This window comes from Salvelinus fontinalis, chromosome 23 (genome assembly GCF_029448725.1).
Source record: "Salvelinus fontinalis isolate EN_2023a chromosome 23, ASM2944872v1, whole genome shotgun sequence".
Taxonomy (NCBI): domain Eukaryota; kingdom Metazoa; phylum Chordata; class Actinopteri; order Salmoniformes; family Salmonidae; genus Salvelinus; species Salvelinus fontinalis.
This window is the reverse complement of record NC_074687.1, coordinates 16,924,432-16,945,880: the sequence shown is the minus strand read 5'-3', so window position 1 is coordinate 16,945,880 and position 21,449 is coordinate 16,924,432. Positions and strand designations below refer to the sequence as shown.

The 21,449-nt window shown below is 43.6% G+C and overlaps 1 protein-coding gene across 1 annotated transcript; it reads left to right on the top strand.

The window, feature by feature from the left end:
- The first annotated feature begins 4,031 nt into the window (after positions 1-4,031).
- Positions 4,032-20,758, top strand: epsti1 (epithelial stromal interaction 1). The gene is made up of 11 exons (XM_055878068.1): positions 4,032-4,313; positions 5,822-5,880; positions 6,395-6,478; positions 6,642-6,715; positions 7,236-7,319; positions 10,676-10,749; positions 11,578-11,662; positions 14,398-14,481; positions 14,599-14,660; positions 14,944-15,137; positions 19,939-20,758. Exons 1-11 carry the CDS (start codon positions 4,120-4,122, stop codon positions 20,064-20,066), a joined length of 1,122 nt encoding a protein of 373 aa, XP_055734043.1. The 5' UTR covers positions 4,032-4,119; the 3' UTR covers positions 20,067-20,758.
- Positions 20,759-21,449: the final 691 nt, after the last annotated feature.

The window sequence follows — 21,449 nt, the reverse complement described above, 5'->3', positions numbered from 1 at the left end:
GGCTTGTACTCCTGCCCAGTTATGTGAAATCCATAGATCAGGGCCCAATTTATATATTTCAATTGACTGATTTCCTTATATAAACTTTAACTCAGTAAAAATTGTTGAAATTGTTGCATGTTGTGTTTATATTTTTGTTAAGTATATATTATTTGATATACACTTCAGCGTGTATGTGTCATCAGTGTGTACTGGGTCAGTGGCTGTTGTCCCGCTCCAAACCCACATACAGCTAGTCAGCACCTAGACCCTGCCAAACATTGTCTGTTTATATACTCACATGTTAGCAAAACAAACTCTGGGAGGAGCTGGTTTCCAAGAGAAAAAGACTAAACCAGTCATCTATAGAGCCATGCTGCTCAGCTCAGGGAGTAATCAGGGCATAAATGATAAACTGATGATTGACATGTTCTGAGTGGGCTACTCCAGACTGCCTGGAAGTTCTATTTTCCTAAAACTCCAGAGCTGAAAGCCCTTATAGGGACCGCACCGCTCCTGGTGTTAGATTGAGGATTGTATTCAGCATATTGCGCCGTTTCTCCTTCCATAGTTAGCGCGCTGGCGTTCCCCACGCGGTCACTGCAATGCCCCTGTACCTGTACCGTCACTTGAAGGACACAACTAATTTACGAAGCGTCTGATGGAACAAAACCCAAGAGCAATTTAAATACCATTTCGTAATCCAGAACGAACAGGTGATCTACAGGTAACTGACAAAATAAAAATAACGCTTGAGTAAATAAGGGATACAACGTATATTGAAAGTTAATTAAGCGATTAACATTCCATCATGCTTAGGGTCATGTATACAAATTCCCAGTTGCCAATTATTTTGGCTACCATGGCTAGAAGAGTTCTCAGTGACTTTGAAAGAAGGGTCTCAAAGGAGGCATAAGGGGTTTAAAGTGTGTGTGTGCGTCTCTCTGTTACCAGATCTCAACCTAATTGAACATGTCTTGGAAATTCTGGAACAGCGTTTTCTGCCACCATCAACAAAACACCAAATGATTGAATTTATCGTGGAAGAATGGTATCAAATAGAGTTCCAGACACTTAGGCTACATGGCTAATATATGCCAAGGCCTATTGGTGACCCAACGCCCTATTAACATACTATGTTGGTGTTTCCTTTATTTTGGCAGTTACCTGTAGAGCCTTTCTTGCAAAACATTCAGTGGAAAAATGTTATTAATCAATGAACCACATGAAAACAAACAAATTAAATGTCGTAAAAAATATACATAGTGAGATAATTCATAGCAATAGCAGATGGAAGCAATATATTTTTATTTACTCCTAGGGAATTTAAATCCTGCAACACAATTTGTATTAGGATACAGCAATATTACTTTTTACTCAGTTGTAAAAACGATTCTGCTAAACTTTTATAGTGTTGGGCTGACTGTAGGCTGTACAGTGCCTTCAGAAAGTATTCACACCCCATGATTTTCCCCCACATTGTGTTGTGTTACAGACTCAATTTAAAATGGATTTAATAGAGATGCTGTGTCACTGGCCTACACACAATACCCCATAATGTCAAAGTGGAATGATGTTTTGTGACATTTTTACAAATGTATTAAAAATGAAAAGCTGAAATGTGTTGAGTCAATAAGTATTCAACCCCTTTGTTATGGCAAGCCTAAATGAGTCCAGTAGTAAAGATTTGCTTAACAAGTCCCATAATAAGTTGCATGGACTCACTCTGTGTGCAATAGTGTTTAACATGATTTTTGAATGACTACATCATCTCTGTACCCCACACATACAATTACCTCTACGGTCCCTCAGTTAAGCAGTGCATTTCAAATCAAATGTATTTATATAGCCCTTCTTACATCAGCTGATATGTCAAAGTGCTGTACAGAAACCCAGCCTAAAACCCCAAACAGCAAGCAATGCAGGTGTAGAAGCACAGTGGCTACGAAAAACTCCATAGAAAGGCCAAAACCTAGGAAGAAACCTAGAGAGGAACCAGGCTATGAGGGGTGGCCAGTCCTCTTCTGACTGTGCCGGGTGGAGATTATAACAGAGCATGGCCAAGATGTTCAAATGTTCATAAATAAATAATAATAATCACAGTAGTTGTCGAGGGTGCAACAGGTCAGCACCTCAGGAGTAAATGTCAGTTGGCTTTTCATAGCTGATCATTAAGAGTATCTCTACCGCTCCTGTTGTCTCTAGAGAGTTGAAAACAGCAGGTCTGGGACAGGTAGCACATCCGGTGAACAGGTCAGGGTTCCATAACCGCAGGCAGAACAGTTGAAACTGGAGCAGCAGCACGGCCAGGTGGACTGGGGACAGCAAGGAGTCATCGTGCCAGGTAGTCCTGAGGCATGGTCCTAGGGCTCAGGTCCTCCAAGAGAAAGAAAGAATTAGAGAGAGCAAACTTAAATTCACACAGGACACTGGATAAGACAGGAGAATTACTCCAGATATAATAGACTGACCCTAGCCCCCCGACACATAAACTACTGCAGCATAAGTATTGGAGGTTGAGACAGGAGGGGTCAGGAGACACTGTGGCCCCATCCGATGATACCCCCGGACAGGGCCAAACAGGCAGGATATAACCCCATCCACTTTCCCAAAGCACAGCCCCCACACCACTAGAGGGATACCTTCAACCACCAACTTACCATCCTGAGACAAGACCGAGTATAGCCCACAAAGATCTCCGCCACGGCACAACCCAAGGGGGGGGGGGGGGGGGGGGGCACCAACCCAGACAGGAAGATCACGTCAGTGACTCAACCCATTTCAAACACAGATTAAATCACAAAGACCATGTAGGTTTCTCAATGCCTCATAAAAAAGGGCACCTATTAATAATAATCAATAATAATCATGTGTAAAAATAAAAAAGCAGCCATTGAATATCCCTTTGAGCATAGTGAAGTTATTAATTGCACTTTGGATGGTGTGTCAATACACCCAGTCACTACAAATTTACAGGCGTCCTTCCAAACTCAGTTGCCGGAGAAAAAGGAAACCGCTCAGGGACTTCACCATGAGGCCAATGGTGACTTTTAAAACAGTTACAGAGTTTAATGGTTGTGATAGGAGAACTGAGGATGGATTAACAACATTGTAGTTATTCCACAGTACTAACCTAAATGACAGAGTGAAAAGAAGGAAGCCTGTACAGAATACAAAGATTACAAAACATGCATCCTGTTTGCAACAAGTCACTAAAGTAATACTGCAAAAAATGTGGCAAAGCACATAACTTTTTATCCTCAATACAAAGTGTTATGTTTGGGGCAAATCCAATACAACACATGACTGAGTACCACTCTCCATATTGTCAAGCATAGTGGTGGCTTTATCATGTTATGGGTATGCTTGTAATAGTTAAGGACTGGGAAGTTTTTCAGAATAAAAAAATAAATGGAATGGAGGTAAGAACAGGCAAAATCCTAGAGGTAAACCTGGTTCAGTCTGTTTCCACCAGACACTGGGAGATGAATTCATCTATCAGCAGGACAATAACCTAAAACACAAGGCCAAATATACACTGGAGTTGCTTACCAAGAAGACAGTGAATGTTCCTGAGTGGCTGAGTTACAGTGTTGACTTAAATCTGCTTGAAAATCTATGGCTAGACATGAAAATGGTTGTCTAGCAATGATCAACAACCAATTTTACTGAGCTTGAAGAATTATGAAAATAATAAATGGCCAAATGTTGTACAATCCAGGTGGGTAAAGTTCTTAGAGACTTACCCAGAAATACTCACAGCTGTAATCGCTGCCAAATGTGATTCTAACATGTATTGACTTGTGGAATACTTATCTAATCAAGATATATTAGTGTTTTATTTTTCATGATTTTTTTTACAAAATGTTCGATTTTTTCTTACACTTCGACATTACAGAGTATTTAGTGTAGATCATTGACAAAAAATGTAAATTAAATCCATAAAAAATCCCACTTTTTACAACAAATTTTGGAAAAGTCAAGAGGTGTGAATACTTTCTGAAGGACCTGTAGTCTGTGGGTAATACTGGGAGTTAACTTTCCAATTCGCGTGTCTGCCACAGGGGGGTAGGGTCTTCTCCAATTTACCGGCGTCTCAGACAATTCTGTGTCAGTAGCCATAGGATATAGGCTGCCATCATGGACGACCAGGGATATTATAGTAATAATAGAATCAATTCTACCAATTCAGGAGTTAATCGGAGAACAAATAGGCAGTCTGGAAATAATGCATGGCAAGACCCCGGGGATTCCAATCCTGATGTCAATGCTAACGCACCTGTCAACGCGAACACCGACCCACAAACACAACAGGATCCAACTCAGCCTCGATAGTGAGTAGTAGCCAATAATATTTATCTACATTAGAATATGTATTTTCCAATGTTTCAAGGGGATATTCGGGCTATATTGATCTGGAAGGTTCTCTTCTGCATCAAGTTTAAGAAAAATTGGGAAAAGTTTTGGAAGTATTATTATGTAAAAGTTGGGAATGCCATTCAAATTAAGAATGTTTTAAATTAAGTATTTATGTAAAGTCATATTCTCCTTTAGGCTACAGTAAATTTAAGTTTCGTTTCATGCTCTTCCTGTGAAATGGAAGAGAAACCAGAGATTATTTTGAGGAGATGGAAAACTGCATTGCAATGGGTTGCGCGGTGGGCGATGGTGGGACAATTAGAGCTCTCCTTTCAGGAGTGAATGGGAGTCAATTCTGAGCAAGTTTAAAAACATAACATTACCATGAATTTCGTGAACATGAAGTACACAATTACACATATTTTGGAGATGAACTTGTTCTATGTAATATCGTATAGCTTTGGAATCGTGACATTACGTACTTCCGAGGAAAATAGGCAGATTTATCGACTCCTACCTGATTTTGAGAAGGGATTGCGTGACGATTCAGTTAGCAACCGCGTGACACAGAATGACAACGTAAACGTGATTGGTCGACAGTTTGCTGGGCGGAATGTTATACTTTGGCCATTCGTTCCTATCTCCTCCTGTTTCTAATATCTCTAGTGAAACTAGTCTATGCGCACGCATGCGCACCTGAACAGACGCTTGCGTTCTGTTTTGGTGCACAAGAATATTGCCTCTGTCTGGTAAAACCCTTGGCACAGAAGATTATGATGGTTATTACACGTCTAAGTAGGGGGAGGCTTTTGCATTTCCCTTTCTCTCGCTTTCTCTGACTGGTTGCATCACCGCTTGATATGGCAACTGCTCCGCATACGACCGACCACAAGGCGCTACAGAGGGTAGTGCGTAGTATGGCCCAGTACATCATTAGGGCCAAGCTTCCAGCCATCCAGGTCCTCTATACCATGTGGTGTCAGAGGAAGGCCCTAAAAATTGTCAAAGACTCCAGCCACCCTAGTGTTAGATTGTTCTCACTGCTACCGCACGGCAAGCGACACCGGAGCTCAAAGTCTAGGTCCAAATGCTCCTTAACCGCAATCCATTAGACTGCTGAACAGTTAATCAAATGGCTACCCAGACTATTTGAATTGACCCTCTTTTTACACTGCTGCTACTCACTGTTTATTATCTATGCATAGTCACTTTACCCCTACCCACATGTACATATTACCTCAATTTACTTCGACTAACCTTTACCCCAGCAAATTGACTCGGGACCGGTACCCCGTATATACTATAGGCTCGTTATTGTTATTTTATTGTTTTACTTTTTGTTCGTTCTTAAATACAAAACATATATTAACATTTAGAAAATATTTTCTTACAAAAAATGGTTGGTTAAGGGCTTGTAAGTCAGCATTTCGGTGCATGTGACAAATACAATTAGATTTTAATTTCCATGCTCTCTCTCTCTCAGTTCAGATGGGTTCACCATGATACCACCCATTGAATCACGAAGGAGTAAACTACAAATGAGTAAGTCTTGTTGTAGTGACCCTGGTATATTGACTCTGCCACTTGAGCACGCTTTTGTGGCACAATCGATTTCTGCAGGTCGGTTCGAGGTGCACTCCCTGCCTGTTTTATTACATTAGCATTGATATATCTCTCCATCCCTCTATCCCTCCCTCCCTTCCCATCTACCCCTCCCTCCAGTAATAGTATATATTAGTAATATACTATATATTGTATTATAAACTGGGTGGGTCGAGCCCTGAATGCTGATTGGCTGACAGCCGTGGTATATCAGGTATGACAAAACATTTGTTTTTACTGTTCTTATTATGTTAGTAACCAGTTTATAATAGCAATAAGGCACCTCGGGGGTTTGTGGTATATGGCCAATATACCACGACCACGTTGCGTCGTGCCTGAGAACAACCCTTAGCCGTGGTATATTGGCCATATACCACACCCCCTCGTGCCTTATTTCTTAAATTTACTTGGAAAATAAAATGCCAACATGTCACCATTCTCTCTTAACCTGCAGTGGCTCAGAAAGAAGAGGAGGATTTACAGAGATGGAAGGAAGCAAACAGACCTGGTCCTGTCCAGCTGCCCCCAGAGAGGCTAGGTACACACACACACACACACACACACACACACACACACACACACACACACACACACACACACACACACACACACACACACACACACACACACACACACACACACACACACACACACACACACACATTAATAATATTATCTTCTAATGCATGTATCTCTGTAAGGTGGTGCTGTGTCATTGGCTGAGGCCAGAGAGAGGCAGCTGTTGGAGTTACGCCGATCTAAACTGCAGAAACAGGTATTCCATCATTCCATTTTACAATAAAGATGTATTTATAACTTTATGGCCCGTATTCCATCATTCCATTTTACAATAAAGATGTATTTATAACTTTATGGCCCGTATTCCATCATTCCATTTTACAATACAGATTTATTTATAACTTTATGGCCCGTATTCCATCATTCCATTTTACAATAAAGATGTATTTATAACTTTATGGCCCGTATTCCATCATTCCATTTTATAATACAGATTTATTTATAACTTTATGGCCCGTATTCCATTATTCCATTTTACAATAAAGATGTATTTATAACTTTATGGCCCGTATTCCATCATTCCATTTTACAATACAGATTTATTTATGGCCTGTATTCCATCATTCAATTTTACAATACAGATGTATTCATACCTTTATGGCCTGTATTCCAGCCTGGCATTTAAAACCCTCACATTCTGTTAATTTCTTGATGATGCCTTCTAAATAGCCCTTGACAGACAGTGTGAGTAAGTTGTCTACTTGTGTTGTGTGAAGCTGAGAAAAGAGGAGATGGATCGGCAACGGAAACAGTCTGAGGAGGAGGAGAATGACAGGATGAAGGCTAAACAGCGGGAGAAGGTAAGAGAGGGATGGAAAGGGTGTTAGCACTGTACAAATACATATCTTACTTACTATTGATGTCACTGTATTGTTACATGAAAATAAAGGAGAGCCGCACATAAAGGAGAGAAGCTCAGATGCAAAAATGTAATTACCAACGTTTCGACGGCCAAGCTGTCTTCATCAGGGTATAATCACAAACACTGCGGGATGACTCGTTTATATAGTGTCAAAAGACACACAGGTGTCTGTAATCATGGCCAAGAGTGGCCTAATATCATTTGTTAATTCTCAAATATTAAATGGCATACAAAGAACAGCATACAAAAAACAAATGGATAGCATACGATCATAGATTCATTTTAGACTACACAAGTTTACAAACAATTACAATGGCAAAGTCACAATAATCACAAGAATGGCTTCAGATCAAAGTCTACGTTGAGACTGACGGGAGCAAGGGTCTTTAAGTTAAAGATCTAGGCAGCCTCTCGTTTTAACAATAAATGATCAAGGTCACCCCCTCTCCTAGGGAGAGTGACATGTTCGATGCCAATATAACGCAGAGACGAAATCGAGTGGCCTGCCTCCAAAAAGTGGGCCGCAACTTGGTAAGTCAAGTTTTGGTACCTAATGGTGCTACGATGCTCTGAGATACGTACTTTTAATTTCCGCTTTGTTTTTCCCACATCATTTTTACCACAAGGAAAAGTTATTAGATAAATAACTGCCTTAGTGGAGCACGTAATAACACTGATTGGGATCGATTTCCCTGTTTGAGGGTGTTTGAAGGATCTGCATTTATAAGTGCCATTGCATTGAGCACAGCCATTACACTTGTAGTTTCCACCCAGTAGGGGCGCAAATAGAGGTTGTTCAGGAACATATTGGGGTGGTAAATCAGAGTGTACCAATTGGTCTCTGAGATTTCTGCCCCGCGAGAATACGACCAAGGGAGGGTCTGAAAACACATTCCCGATACTGTCATCGGATCTTAGAATGGGCCGTTTGTAAACGATTCCCTTCATTTGTTCAGAATACTTTGAATAGCGGGTAGTAAGAACGCAAGAATGCTTCTTTTTGCGAGACTGCCCTTGAAAGCGATGTCTCGTTTTGTTTTGAATTTTCTCAATGGCAATATTAATCTGATCATTTTGTACCCCCTCTCCATGAATTTTCTTTGCATCTCAGTCATATTTCTGTCGAAATCTGATTGTTTTTTGCAAATTCTTTTGATTGGACAGAATTGTCTGTAGGGCAAACTGTTTTTCAAGGGAAGTGGGTGACAACTGTCAGCCCTCAACAAACTGTTACGATCAGTAGGTTTCCTGTAAAGATCAGTGTATAGAACATTATTTTCACACAAAATCAGAAGATCAAGAAAACTGATTTGATGTGTATCAGATTGCATAGTAAATCTCAGGTGCTCAGAACAGGAGTTAAGAAAAGCATGGAACGCCTGGAGCTGTTTTGCATCACCCCTCCATAGAACAAAAATATCATCAATATACCGTTTCCACACAATGATGTTAGGCAAGAAAACATTTTTGAGAGGACTAAGAATTGACTGTTTCTCCATGTAACCCACATACAAATTAGCATAGTTAGGAGCCATGGGAGATCCCATAGCAGTACCCTTCGTCTGAATAAAGAAATCATTTAGAAACATGAAATAGTTGTGTGAGTACTATTTCAGCCAATGTTATAATGGAAGGTAGTTTATTAGGGTCACGTTGCAGAAGAAAATGTTCCATAGCTTCAATACCGCCCTCGTGTGGAATATTTGTGTATAACGACTCAAAATCAAAAGTAACTGACAAGGTATTATCAGGGAGAGGATCAAGAGATTCAATGATATAGATCATACTGCTGGTGTCCTGGACAGTAAAGATATTATTCTGAAATTGGGAAGTGGGGTCACTTCTAAGTTTCTTGTAAAAGGTGTTGTCAAGCAGCTATCTATGACATTCATTTACATAAGCTGTCCTATCCATAAGTACAACCGACCCACCCTTATCAGCAGGACGAATAAGGACTGAGGTATCGGATTGTAAATCAAGCAAAGCTTGTTTTTCATCATTAGGTAAATTATGGAAAGATTTGGACTCCTGTTTGTTCTTAAGGAGATGAACAACATCTTTTTCAACAACTCTACAATATGTCTCGATAGAGTGACTGCGATTGGCTGGAGGTATAAAATAACTCTTGCTTCTAAAAGGAGTCGGAGTATGTGCAGGTGAGCAACATACTGGTTCAATAGAAATGTCAGGATTAGGGGAGCTAAAGTATTCCCTTAAACAGATGTTTCTAAAAAAGACTTGAACATGTCTACCTTAACATCAAAGTCGTTGCACTGGGTTGTAGGCACAAAATATAACCCTTTATTAAGCAAAGAGACATGGGCAGGGCACAATATCTTGCTTGATAAATTAAAGACACTCAGTCCCGTGGGTTCTGGGACCGTGTGAACTTGTGTAGTCTAAAATGAATCTATGATCGTATGCTATCCATTTGTTTTTTGTATGCTGTTCTTTGTATGTCATTTTAATATTTGAGAATTCACCAATGACATTAGGCCACTCTTGGCAATGATTACAGACACCTGTGTGTCTTTTGACACTATATAAACGAGTCATCCCGCAGTGTTTGTGATTATACCCTGATGAAGACAGCTTGGCCGTCGAAACGTTGGTAATTACATTTTTGCATCTGAGCTCCTAGAGTGTGCGGCTCTCCTTTATTTTCAAGTTTTCTACTCCGCTAGCCAGCACCTCGCCTAAATAGGTGTGTGTTTCTTTTTCTTCTAGACTGTATTGTTACATACCATATACTGTAGGTATACAGAAAGTATTGTTTCTCTCTGTAATACCATTTCATTCCAACAGATGTCACTGCAGACAGCTGGCAGGCACACTAAAACAATCCTAGATGTGGTGATTGAATGAGAGAGAGAGAGAGAGAGAAAGAAAGAAAGGAAAATAGACAGAGAGAAAGAGACATATCCACACCCATCATTAAGGAGACAATAGTTCCCTGACTGATTGATGAGCCTTGGTGTTTCCAGGAACCACAGGCTGCAGCAGAGAGAGCTGTTAGACATGTTCACGTCCATGTCTGGCTGGCCTTCTCTGAGTGGTGAATACAGACAGAGATGTCTTAATAGTGGTTCATAAAGGGCACCAGAGCAGTGGTTACGGAACCTTTAACGAGTTGTCACCTTAATAACATTTCAACCACTGTCTTATGACCCACCTAATGAAGCTGACCATGTTTCTCTCCACAACCTAGTCCTTGATTGTAACCTGAGAGGGAATGGTTACGAGAAGTCACTACTAATTAGTAACAAGTCACTGATGTGCTCAACTATGTTACAGGCTGAGAGACTGGAGGAGAGGAGAGAACAGGAGGAGAGGCAGAGGAGAGAAGTTCTCCAACAGGACCACCTCAGGTCAGCACTTTGAACTTGTGAATAAACAAGGTGTTTCTGTAGCAGACATCAGAGGAGATGGAGGCGTGTGACACACACTTAACCTGTCTCTCCCTGTTTACCCTCACATCCGTCACTGAACCATGTAAACCCTTCTACTCACCTGAAGTAACATACTGGATCATTACAGGTGGAGGAGAGTCAAAAACTGAAGGAGAATGCAGAATCCTTGCACTTTAATGGATGTTTATGTACAGAGTGTCATGAGCAGGAATCTCTTCTCCAAAGCATAATAATATTAACACTGGTCCAAACACCTAGCCCTTAAGCACCCCACAGAGTTATTGTGTTGTTGGAACCCTGGCTACATTCCAACCCCTCTGGAGGAAAGTGTCTGTTTGATGTCACACCACTGGCACCAGCCTAACAATAACAAACATGACACAACAACACACTAGGAGAACTGTAGGGAAGGAAAAATACAAACATGTAGAGACAGGCGGGCGGACGGGCGGGCGGACGTAGGGAGGGAGGGAGGGAGCATGTTGGAGTCAGGGGTAGAGAGAGGAGAGGCAGTTACAGAGTACAGATGACGGGGCTAGAGATGGGACTGAGACGGGGACATGACAGTTAGGACAGAGGACTGAGACGCAGTACAGGAAAGAGGATGAAGACAGTAAGAGTCAGACCAGGACAAACAGACTAGGTGACTCCACTGTGAAACAGCATCTTGCTGTGGGGAGAATCAGGAGTGTCTGCAGAAAACATTAACACCATTAACACTTCTAGTGTGTGTGTGTGTGTGTGTGTGTGGGTGGGTGTGTGTGTGTGTGTGTGTGTGATCTGCAGGAAGACAAAGCAGTTCCTTCAGAGGGTGGAGAGGTCAGATGCAGCTCCATTGGCAGTGACTAGTGCCTCACACACATCACCCTGGGTAGGACTATGTGTGTGTGTATCCTAGACAGGGCCCTGGGTTCAGAACCCTCAGAGCTGTGGCTGTGAGGTCAGAGGTAATTCACACCAATGGATCCATCTTTGTATACGATCTGCTTTCATTGACCGGGGTGGAGTGGGGATAAACTTTGCCCCAGAAATGTTGGTCCAGCCCAGCCCGGGGAGAGGACCCATCCCCTTAATATTATCCTCTGGTCAGAGCTAGCGGACACTGTGTGTGTGTGTGTGTGTGTGTGTGTGAGAGAGAGCCTGTGCACAGAGAGACTTTAGAGGGTATGATTGGATTTAAGTAAGTATAAATAAATACACACTAGAAGTCTTGCCGTCTCTTTCTCTCTCTCTCTCTCTCTCTCTGTCTTTCTTTCTTTACCCTCGCTTTCCTTCTCCATCTCTTTCTCCATCTCTTTCTCTCTCTCTCTCTATCCCACCTCCTCATAATTTGATGGTTATAGGAAGGGAGTTGGTGGGGTGAGGCTCACAGAGTTCACATAAAGTACGGAGAGATGAGAGAGAGAGATGGATGGATAGAGAGAGAGAGATGGATAGAGAGAGAGAGATGGATAGAGAGAGAGAGATGGATAGAGAGAGAGAGAGAGAGTGAAAGGGAGGGAGAGGGGGGGGGGGTTCACTGCCGACAGACCAAGGTTGGAATAACCTGCGTAGTTCTGGTGAAAGTACCTGGAAGGAAGCCAGGCTGTCAGCCAATGGGAGGCCAGGATGCAGGAAGACCTGCCAATCACAGAGGTCATCTTTGCTATGTCAACCAGCTCCAGAAGAACCAATCAATCTACCTGGAGAGGATGGAGAAATAGACCACAAGCCATCATAGCTTAATGTGTGTAATATACTATTGTTTGTATGTAGTGGTAATAATAGTAGTGTTGATGTCTCATCTCAGCCCTAGCCTGGTCTCAGTGGTGTCGTGTCTGGTGATGTGCAGACAGCAGACAGGGGAGAGCAGGAAGGACGTTTCTCAGGGTTTGAGTATGTGTGTGTTTGGGAAGGGTTTCAAACTGTACTGACTGACAACAGTATTATGTGTCAACTGACATCTTTATTCAAATTGCACACACAGTTGTGGTAGACAGACAGATAGACAGAGGAAATGTTTTCTTGTGTGGCTTTTCTCATTGTTGTGCAAGTTTCTCTTATTAATAAGTTTCCCTTATTTCTCACCTTATTGGGAGAATTAGCAGTGCCAGGAGTGATAGAGAAGGAGAGAGAGAGGGTGAGGGGAGGGAGAGAGAGGGTGAGGAAAGGGAGAGAGAGGTTGAAGAGAGGGAGGGAGAGAGAGAAATAGAGGGAGAGAGAGTGAGGAGAGGGAGAAAGAGAGACGAGGGAAAAGAGAGTGAGAGAGGGAGAAGGGAGAGAGAGGAGAGTGTGGAGAGAGAGAGGGAGCGGCTGAGTAAAGGGAGAGAGGGAGAGGAGAGAGAGAGGGAGAAGAGAGAGAGAGGCTGAGTAAAGGGAGAGAGAGAGGGAGAAGAGAGAGAGGAGAGTGAGAAGAGAGAGAGAGAGGCTGCGTAAAGGGAGAGGGAGAGAGAGAGAAAGACGGTAAGGAGAGGGAGAGAGGGTGAAGAAAGGGAGAGAGAGGGAGAGAGAAAGAGGTTGAGGAGAGAGAGAGAGGGTACGGAGAGGGAGAGGGAGAAGAGAGCAAGAGAGAGGGTAAGGATAGGGAGAGAGAGAGGGTGAGGAGAGAGAGGGTGAGGAGAGAGAGGGTAAGGATAGGGAGAGAGAGAGGGAGAAGAGAGAGAGGGTAAGGATAGGGAGAGAGAGAGGGTGAGGAGAGGGAGAAGAGAGAGAGGGCGAGGAGAAAGAGAAGAGAGAGAGAGTGAGGAGAGGGAGAAGAGAGAGAGGGTGAGGAGAAAGCGATGGGAAGAGGGCTGCATGCAAAGATAAGGAAACAGGACAGGAATAGAGAAATAGAGAGAGTGATAGCAGAAGAGAGAAAGGGATTCCTCTCCCTGACAGGCAGTGACTGTAGGAGAACCCAAAAAGATAGAAATATCACATGACAATACCTGTCATCCCTGTGGAGACAGACATGCACAGAATAATGTGTGTAGCGGTATGCCTCTCCAGATTACATAGAGATCCTACATTCTATTCATATATTTTCTGCTTGTTTTCTCTGAAAACATGGTAGTGAAGGAGTGTCAGGATGTCTGTGTTCCTGCTTTACTCTCTACTGACCTGGTCCTCTGGAGGTGCTCCAGACTGCAGTACTGGATCCCTCCAAGCTAAACCAACGTCACAGACCCAGTGATCAAAGCCGCCGAACAGGAGGGGGGAGAGCAACGGGAAGAAGGGGGAGAGAGTGTGGTTGATGTGGTCTCTACTGGGGTACTGGGGAATTTGTTGTTCTTTCAGAGATGGTTCCTTAAGGGACGATTAATATTCCTTATATCCTCTGTTTGTGTGGGGGAGTGTGCGTGCACGTGTGTGTGTGTGTCTGTGTGAGTTTTGTGTTGTGTGTGCGCACTCCCTACTCTCCAGAGTCGGAGGATAGAGAACAGAGAAAGAGAAAAAGCCTGACACCAGAAAAACAACATTCTCTCTCTCTCTTTCTCTCTCTCTTTCTCTCTCTCTCTCTCTCTCTCTCTCTCTCTCCCTCTCTCTCTGTTTCTGCTCTCTGCTCTCTTTCTCTCTCTTGCTCTCTCTCTCTGTGTGTTCAAGCAGAGGCCTGAGACCCTGTTTTCTTATGTTCCTCTCCTGCAGGCCAGAGCCCAGGATTACAGGGCAGAGAGGAGAGAGGAGGAGAACACAGCTCTACAGCTGAAGAAGGAGGAACAGAGGATGAAGGTACCCTGTCAAATATACAACCATTGCTAACAAATGTTATCGGTATATGTAGCCCAAGCAGGAATGAAACTACAGTTCAGTTATCGGGGCAGTACTAATCGATGTTCTTCCCCTCAGAGTGAGGTTTTGGAGGGGAAAGAGAGTGATCAAGAGGAGGAGAGGAGGAGAGAATTGAGAAGGTGTGCTCATTTTTACAACAATGTTCAAACCTAATTGTCATTTTTTTATGTTGAGTGATCTGTTTAGACATTGTTCCCTTATTTATTTTTGCTCCAGTAGTTGGCTGTATGGCCTGTAATCTATTGATATTTCTAATCTCTTTTTAATAGTTTAAAATATATTATTATCCCTGTAAAGGAAATGTTGCTTGCAGCGTTACAAACATTAGCATAGAATCATACTGAATACATTCCAAGGAAACACATACATTTTATAACACAAAATGATTATGTCTGGTGGCAGGGGGAGATCAGCTTTCCTCGACCGACTGCAGGGTGGGGGCACAGAGGTTGCAGGGGGGCAGATTGAGCTACAGCGCCCCCCTGTGGCTATGGAGGAGGACAGAAGAGACTGGCAGACCTCCCGACCACAAGACAGCTTTACATCCCCGGAGCCTGACCCAGCACACAGCACCTCAGAGTGGCGAGAGGAGACCAGTAAGACACCCACGGATGCACGTACACATGCACACTGGGTACCGTTAATTACAATGTGTCAGTAAGGGAGGGAAATTCTGGTGTCTCTGAGCCAAGCTGTCAAGTAGAAAGGAAAAGCTTCTCAGTGTGATGCTGTCAGAGAGAGAGTTCAGAGAGAGAGTCGGGAATGACTTCACGGCTCTCACCTCACTTGCCATGGGCCACTTTGACCACTGCCGCCTATCTACAAAAAAGGCAATAATACAGTGTAGTGTAAATACAATTCCAAAAGAATGTATGAATCAATGTGTCAAAGACATTCCAGTCGTCAGGGCTTGAAACACTTCTTATAGATGCTTCTGACATGATTTCATTTTCCTGGTGCCAAGGTGTGCAGTCTTCAGATGTTTGTGTGTGTGTGTGTGTGTGTGTGTGTGTGTGTGTGTGTGTGTGTGTGTGTGTGTGTGTGTGTGTGTGTGTGTGTGTTTGTGCAGAAGACTAAACCCTTTAAATGAACCCATCAATGGCAGCAGCCATTACCAAAGCCCACATAGCAGCAGCAGGACAGGAGGAGATGTTCTGTTGACTAGAGTTTCCTCATAACAAAGGTACGCTTTGATTCCCTTCCCACGTTCCTGGGCTTCTGTAGCTGATGGCATCTGATGCTTGAGCTTATTTCTGTTGGATTTCACTGTTCACGTCAGGAACAGTTCACTTCAGGAACAGTTCACTTCAGGAACAGTTCACTTCAGGGACAGTTCACATGAGGAACAGTTCACTTCAGGAACAGTTCACTTCAGGATCAGTTCACTTCAGGGACAGTTCACTTCAGGGACAGTTCACTTCAGGGACAGTTCACTTCAGGAACAGTTCACTTCAGGGACAGTTCACTTCAGGAACAGTTCACGTCAGGAACAGTTCACGTCAGGAACAGTTCAAATGAGGAACAGTTCACTTCAGGGACAGTTCACTTCAGGAACAGTTCACTTCAGGAACAGTTCACTTCAGGGACAGTTCACTTCAGGGACAGTTCACGTCAGGAACAGTTCACTTCAGGAACAGTTCACTTCAGGGACAGTTCACTTCAGGAACAGTTCACTTCAGGGACAGTTCACTTCAGGAACAGTTCACTTCAGGGACAGTTCACTTCAGGAACAGTTCACTTCAGGAACAGTTCACTTCAGGAACAGTTCACTTCAGGGACAGTTCACGTCAGGAACAGTTCACTTCAGGGACAGTTCACGTCAGGAACAGTTCACTTCAGGAACAGTTCACGTCAGGAACAGTTCACGTCAGGAACAGTTCACGTCAGGAACAGTTCACATGAGGAACAGTTCACATGAGGAACAGTTCACATGAGGAACAGTTCACTTCAGGAACAGTTCACTTCAGGGACAGTTCACTTCAGGGACAGTTCACTTCAGGGACAGTTCACTTCAGGAACAGTTCACTACAGGAACAGTTCACGTCAGGGACAGTTCACTTCAGGGACAGTTCACTTCAGGAACAGTTCACTTCAGGAACAGTTCAATTCAGCACAGTTCACGTCAGGAACAGTTCACGTCAGGAACAGTTCACGTCAGGGACAGTTCACGTCAGGGACAGTTCACTTCAGGAACAGTTCACATGAGGAACAGTTCACTACAGGGACAGTTCACTTCAGGGACAGTTCACTTCAGGAACAGTTCACGTCAGGGACAGTTCACTTCAGGGACAGTTCACGTCAGGAACAGTTCACGTCAGGAACAGTTCACATGAGGAACAGTTCACTACAGGGACAGTTCACTTGAGGGACAGTTCACTTCAGGAACAGTTCACGTCAGGGACAGTTCACTTCAGGGACAGTTCACGTCAGGAACAGTTCACGTCAGGAACAGTTCACTACAGGAACAGTTCACTTCAGGAACAGTTCACGTCAGGGACAGTTCACTTCAGGAACAGTTCACGTCAGGGACAGTTCACTTCAGGGACAGTTCACGTCAGGGACAGTTCACGTCAGGAACAGTTCACTACAGGAACAGTTCACTTCAGGAACAGTTCACGTCAGGAACAGTTCACGTCAGGAACAGTTCACTTCAGGGACAGTTCACCTCGGGAACAGTTCACTTCGGGAACAGTTCAATTCAGCACAGTTCACGTCAGGAACAGTTCACTTCAGGAACAGTTCACTTCAGGAACAGTTCACGTCAGGAACAGTTCACGTCAGGAACAGTTCACTTCAGGAACAGTTCACATGAGGAACAGTTCACTTCAGGAACAGTTCACTTCAGGAACAGTTCACTTCAGGAACAGTTCACTTCAGGGACAGTTCACTTCAGGGACAGTTCACTTCAGGAACTACTGCTACTCGTCATCACATCTGCAAAATACTTTTGCTCTCACAGTCACATCGCACCCATGAAAACTTGCATTATTTACCCAAGGCAATGCCTAGGCTTTGCTCAGTGGGTTTCGCAGGAGACCTGGGTTCGAACCCAGCTGGCATCACAGTTAACATAGTTTTCTGCCTGTCAGTGCAGAGCTTTGCCTGGCCACACTATCTCAGCCATCATCCCTGACAAACCAACGCCATTCATCCTCTCTAACCAGTTAGCAGTAGCATGTGAACTGGCTTGGATGGCCCATTGCCAGGGTTGTGGGTTTGATGCCAGGCTTTTTGGTTCCATGCCGGGGTTGTGGGTTTGATGATAGGGTTGTGGGTTTGATGCCGCGGTTTTGGGTTCGATGCCAGTGTTGTGGGTTCGTTGCCAGGGTTGTGGGTTCGATGCCAGGGTTTTGGGTTTGTTGCCAGGGTTTTGGGTTTGTTGCCAGGGTTGTGGGTTCGATGCCAGGGTTGTGGGTTCGATGCCAGGGTTTTGGGTTCGTTGCCAGGGTTGTTGGTTCATTGCCAGGGTTGTGGGCTCGATGCCAGGGTTATGGGTTTGTTGCCAGGGTTGTGGGTTCGATGCCAGGGTTTTGGGTTTGTTGCCAGGGTTGTGGGTTCATTGCCAGGGTTGTGGGTTCGTTGCCAGGGTTGTGGGTTCGATGCCAGGGTTGTGGGTTTGTTGCCAGGGTTTTGGGTTTGTTGCCAGGGTTGTGGGTTCGATGCCAGGGTTTTGGGTTTGTTGCCAGGGTTTTGGGTTTGTTGCCAGGGTTGTGGGTTCGATGCCAGGGTTGTGGGTTCGATGCCAGGGTTTTGGGTTCGTTGCCAGGGTTGTGGGTTCATTGCCAGCGTTGTGGGTTCATTGCCAGGGTTGTGGGTTCGATGCCAGGGTTGTGGGTTCATTGCCAGGGTTGTATGTTCGATGCCAGGGTTGTGGGTTCGATGCCAGGGTTGTGGGTTCGTTGCCAGGGTTGTGGGTTGGTCCTGAAGACACCCGTCAACTTGGATCCGATAGCTGTTGTAAATGGCCATGTTCAGTAACCACCCTCATTAGGGTGTAATGTACAGAGTCCAGTTGTCAACTGGAAATAGTTTTGGAGAAAAGCATCTGTTGGCTAAATGGCCGTGGTGATTAGGATGTAAAGAGGATGCTAGTCCTTCACCACCATAACACTCCTAATCTCCTCCTGGCTGGCTGATGCCCTCTCCCTCCAGGCTCCTCACACTGCCCTGCTCTGTGTGTGTGTGTGTGTGTGTGTGTGTGTGTGTGTGTGTGTATCTGTGTATGAGTGTGTGTGTGAGTTTGTGTGTGTGTGTATGTGATCAGGGCCTGTTATAGTGTGGTTAGTTGGAGGATCAGGTTGGATCAGAATGACTGTGGTGGAAGATCAGTGTTTCTTATTTTTCTTTCTCGCCATCCCTCTCTCTCTCTCTTCTCCGGTCATCTGTCCTTCCTGGCTGAACCAGATGACCCAGCAGAGAGCATCATGGGAGTGTCCTCTCTGACTGCAGTGAACGGGCTTGGTCTGGGATGAGACTGTCATCCTAATGTCTTGTCTGACTGTGTGTATGTGTGTGTGTGTATGTGTGTGTGCGTGCATGCGTGTATGTGTGTATGTGCGTATGTGTGCGTGTGTGTGTGTGTGTGCGTGCGTGCGTGTGCGTGCGTGCGTGTGCGTGCGTGTGTGTGTGCGTGTGTGTGTGTGCGTGCGTGCGTGCGTGCGTGTGTGTGTGTGTGTGTGCGTGGGACTGGATGAGGCTTCGGTGTTTAGAACACAAAGCAGAGCTCTGTGTCTGTCATCGTTTCTCATTACAAGGAACATTCATCCAAAATCAAAGTTTCAAAACATTTCATAACTCATAAAGTGGTCTAAAGTCAAGTCTAAATTCCACGTCATCTGTTGCACAGATCCAGCTGTATGCAGAAGAAATATACAGCTTTCATTTAGGGTTTGATAGGTCAGGATATGGTACCTCTGTCTCCATACCCCAGCGTTTAGATACAGATATAGGATCTATCTTCATTTGATCAGTCTTTTGTTGCTGAAAATGTTCCTGCTGGAAATGCAGATGAGCTTCGTGATTTACATAAATTCACTGAAACCCCACATTAACACACAGTTATATTAACAGTATTGCACTTTTCATGTCGCCTACTTTTGGCCAGCTAATAGCCTAACCACCGATCAAGCAACATTATGGACAAAGCGTTCAAATCCTGTTGCTGCATGATTATTTGCTGTGACAATATACATTTGAAATGAAGATCCTGCATCTGTATTCAGAACTAAAGGATCACACACTGTGTGTGGTATAAAACTCCATGAGAGCAGTTGTCTTGCTTTCCCAGGCTTGTCAAGAGACCCCAACAAAGGATTTCTTTGTTGCCTAATATGACTGGAAAAATCATACATGTGCATAAATGTAAAATGTAACACTGAACTCCTTTTTCTCCTGTAGATCCAGACTTTGAGTGGGTTGTGATGAAGCTTCAGAATAGCTTCCCGTTCTGTGAGAGACCCTTTCTGGAGGACATCGTCATTCAGTGTAACGGAGACTATCAACAGGCCTATGACTTACTTATCTAGTGTTGCAGAGACTACCAACAGGCATGTGTGCTAGTCTAATGACAACCCTTGTGTATTAACTTTTACTGCTGAATCTTCCTCATATCTCCGTCTAGTACTAATAATATTGTGAACCTTGAAAGTAATAGTACAATTGTGAAACTTGATTCCGTAATAATGATAATATTGTGAAACTTGACAATATCTATTAGATCAAGTAATGATACCATTGTGAAAGGTAATATCTTAGTAATAATAATAGAGTGAAACTACTTAATTTCTTCAGCACAAATGACAAATTTCTCCATTGTGTCTGACATTGATTTAGGATGATGTGTTATTTACAAATGAGTTGTAGGGCACTAGGATGAGTCAGCATCTTAATATCCATTTGGCTTTTAACAAGCTCATTGTGTTGTTATGGAAACATCTGTCCTGTTTTCTGTTTCTCTGTATAAAGGCTAATCTCAACAACATGTTGGCTATCCATTACAAGGGTTTCTCATCTGTAAGATGGACAACAAGAGACCGTCTCCCTTGGCGTATCCTATTAGATCATATATTGTGTCTTTATGTTCTGCGTCACCTCTGGTTTCACTGAAATGTTTGACTTTTCACTTTGTATTCTTCAGATGTTTCCCTGATTGAATTAGTATTGTAATGTTTGGGTCAGCTATCCAGGGCTGTGTTTAATAAATCGTTGTTCAACACGATACTATGCATGGTTGAAGAAGCTTTGTCTTTGTCTTTCTATGATGCTGTACTTTGTAAGGGTACTTGCGAATAGGTCTTTGTCAATTGACCCAAAATAGAACAACATAGAAGCCAGTGTTTGTAAAAATAGGACACAAAGGTGATTTAAAAAAAAAAACACTTCCATTCATTATTTACCGGACAATAGCGATGTCATCCCCTTCTTATAAATGACGAGAACAAAGAGCAGAGTGGTACCTTCACATGGCACAGGGTTGTGTTATTGCCAACCAAAACCCCTCTCAGATATAATGGAAGTACTTATGGTAAATGTGACTCCGCAAAGTCTTCAGAGATGACCTGGAGATCTTCCTGCTCCCATCTCAAATGGGCCGGGTTGAGATACAGTAACTTAACAACCAACGTCATGCCTCTTCAGCTACACAGTGAGGATAGGAGTACACCTGAACACACCTGCCATAGCTGAAGCAGCTTGTGTGTGTATATGTATTGTTTCCAATGGGCTTTTGTTCGCTATCTCTTAAGTGGACGAGTCCTCTGTCCCAAGATGAATGTTGTGTGTACATACAGTTGACTAAATCGTGGTACAAACCACCCTCAGTATAATCAAACCAGTATTGCACAAAGCTTTGTCTTGATGAGACCATGCTATAATAAGGTATCACGTGATGATTCTCGGGCGGTATATGT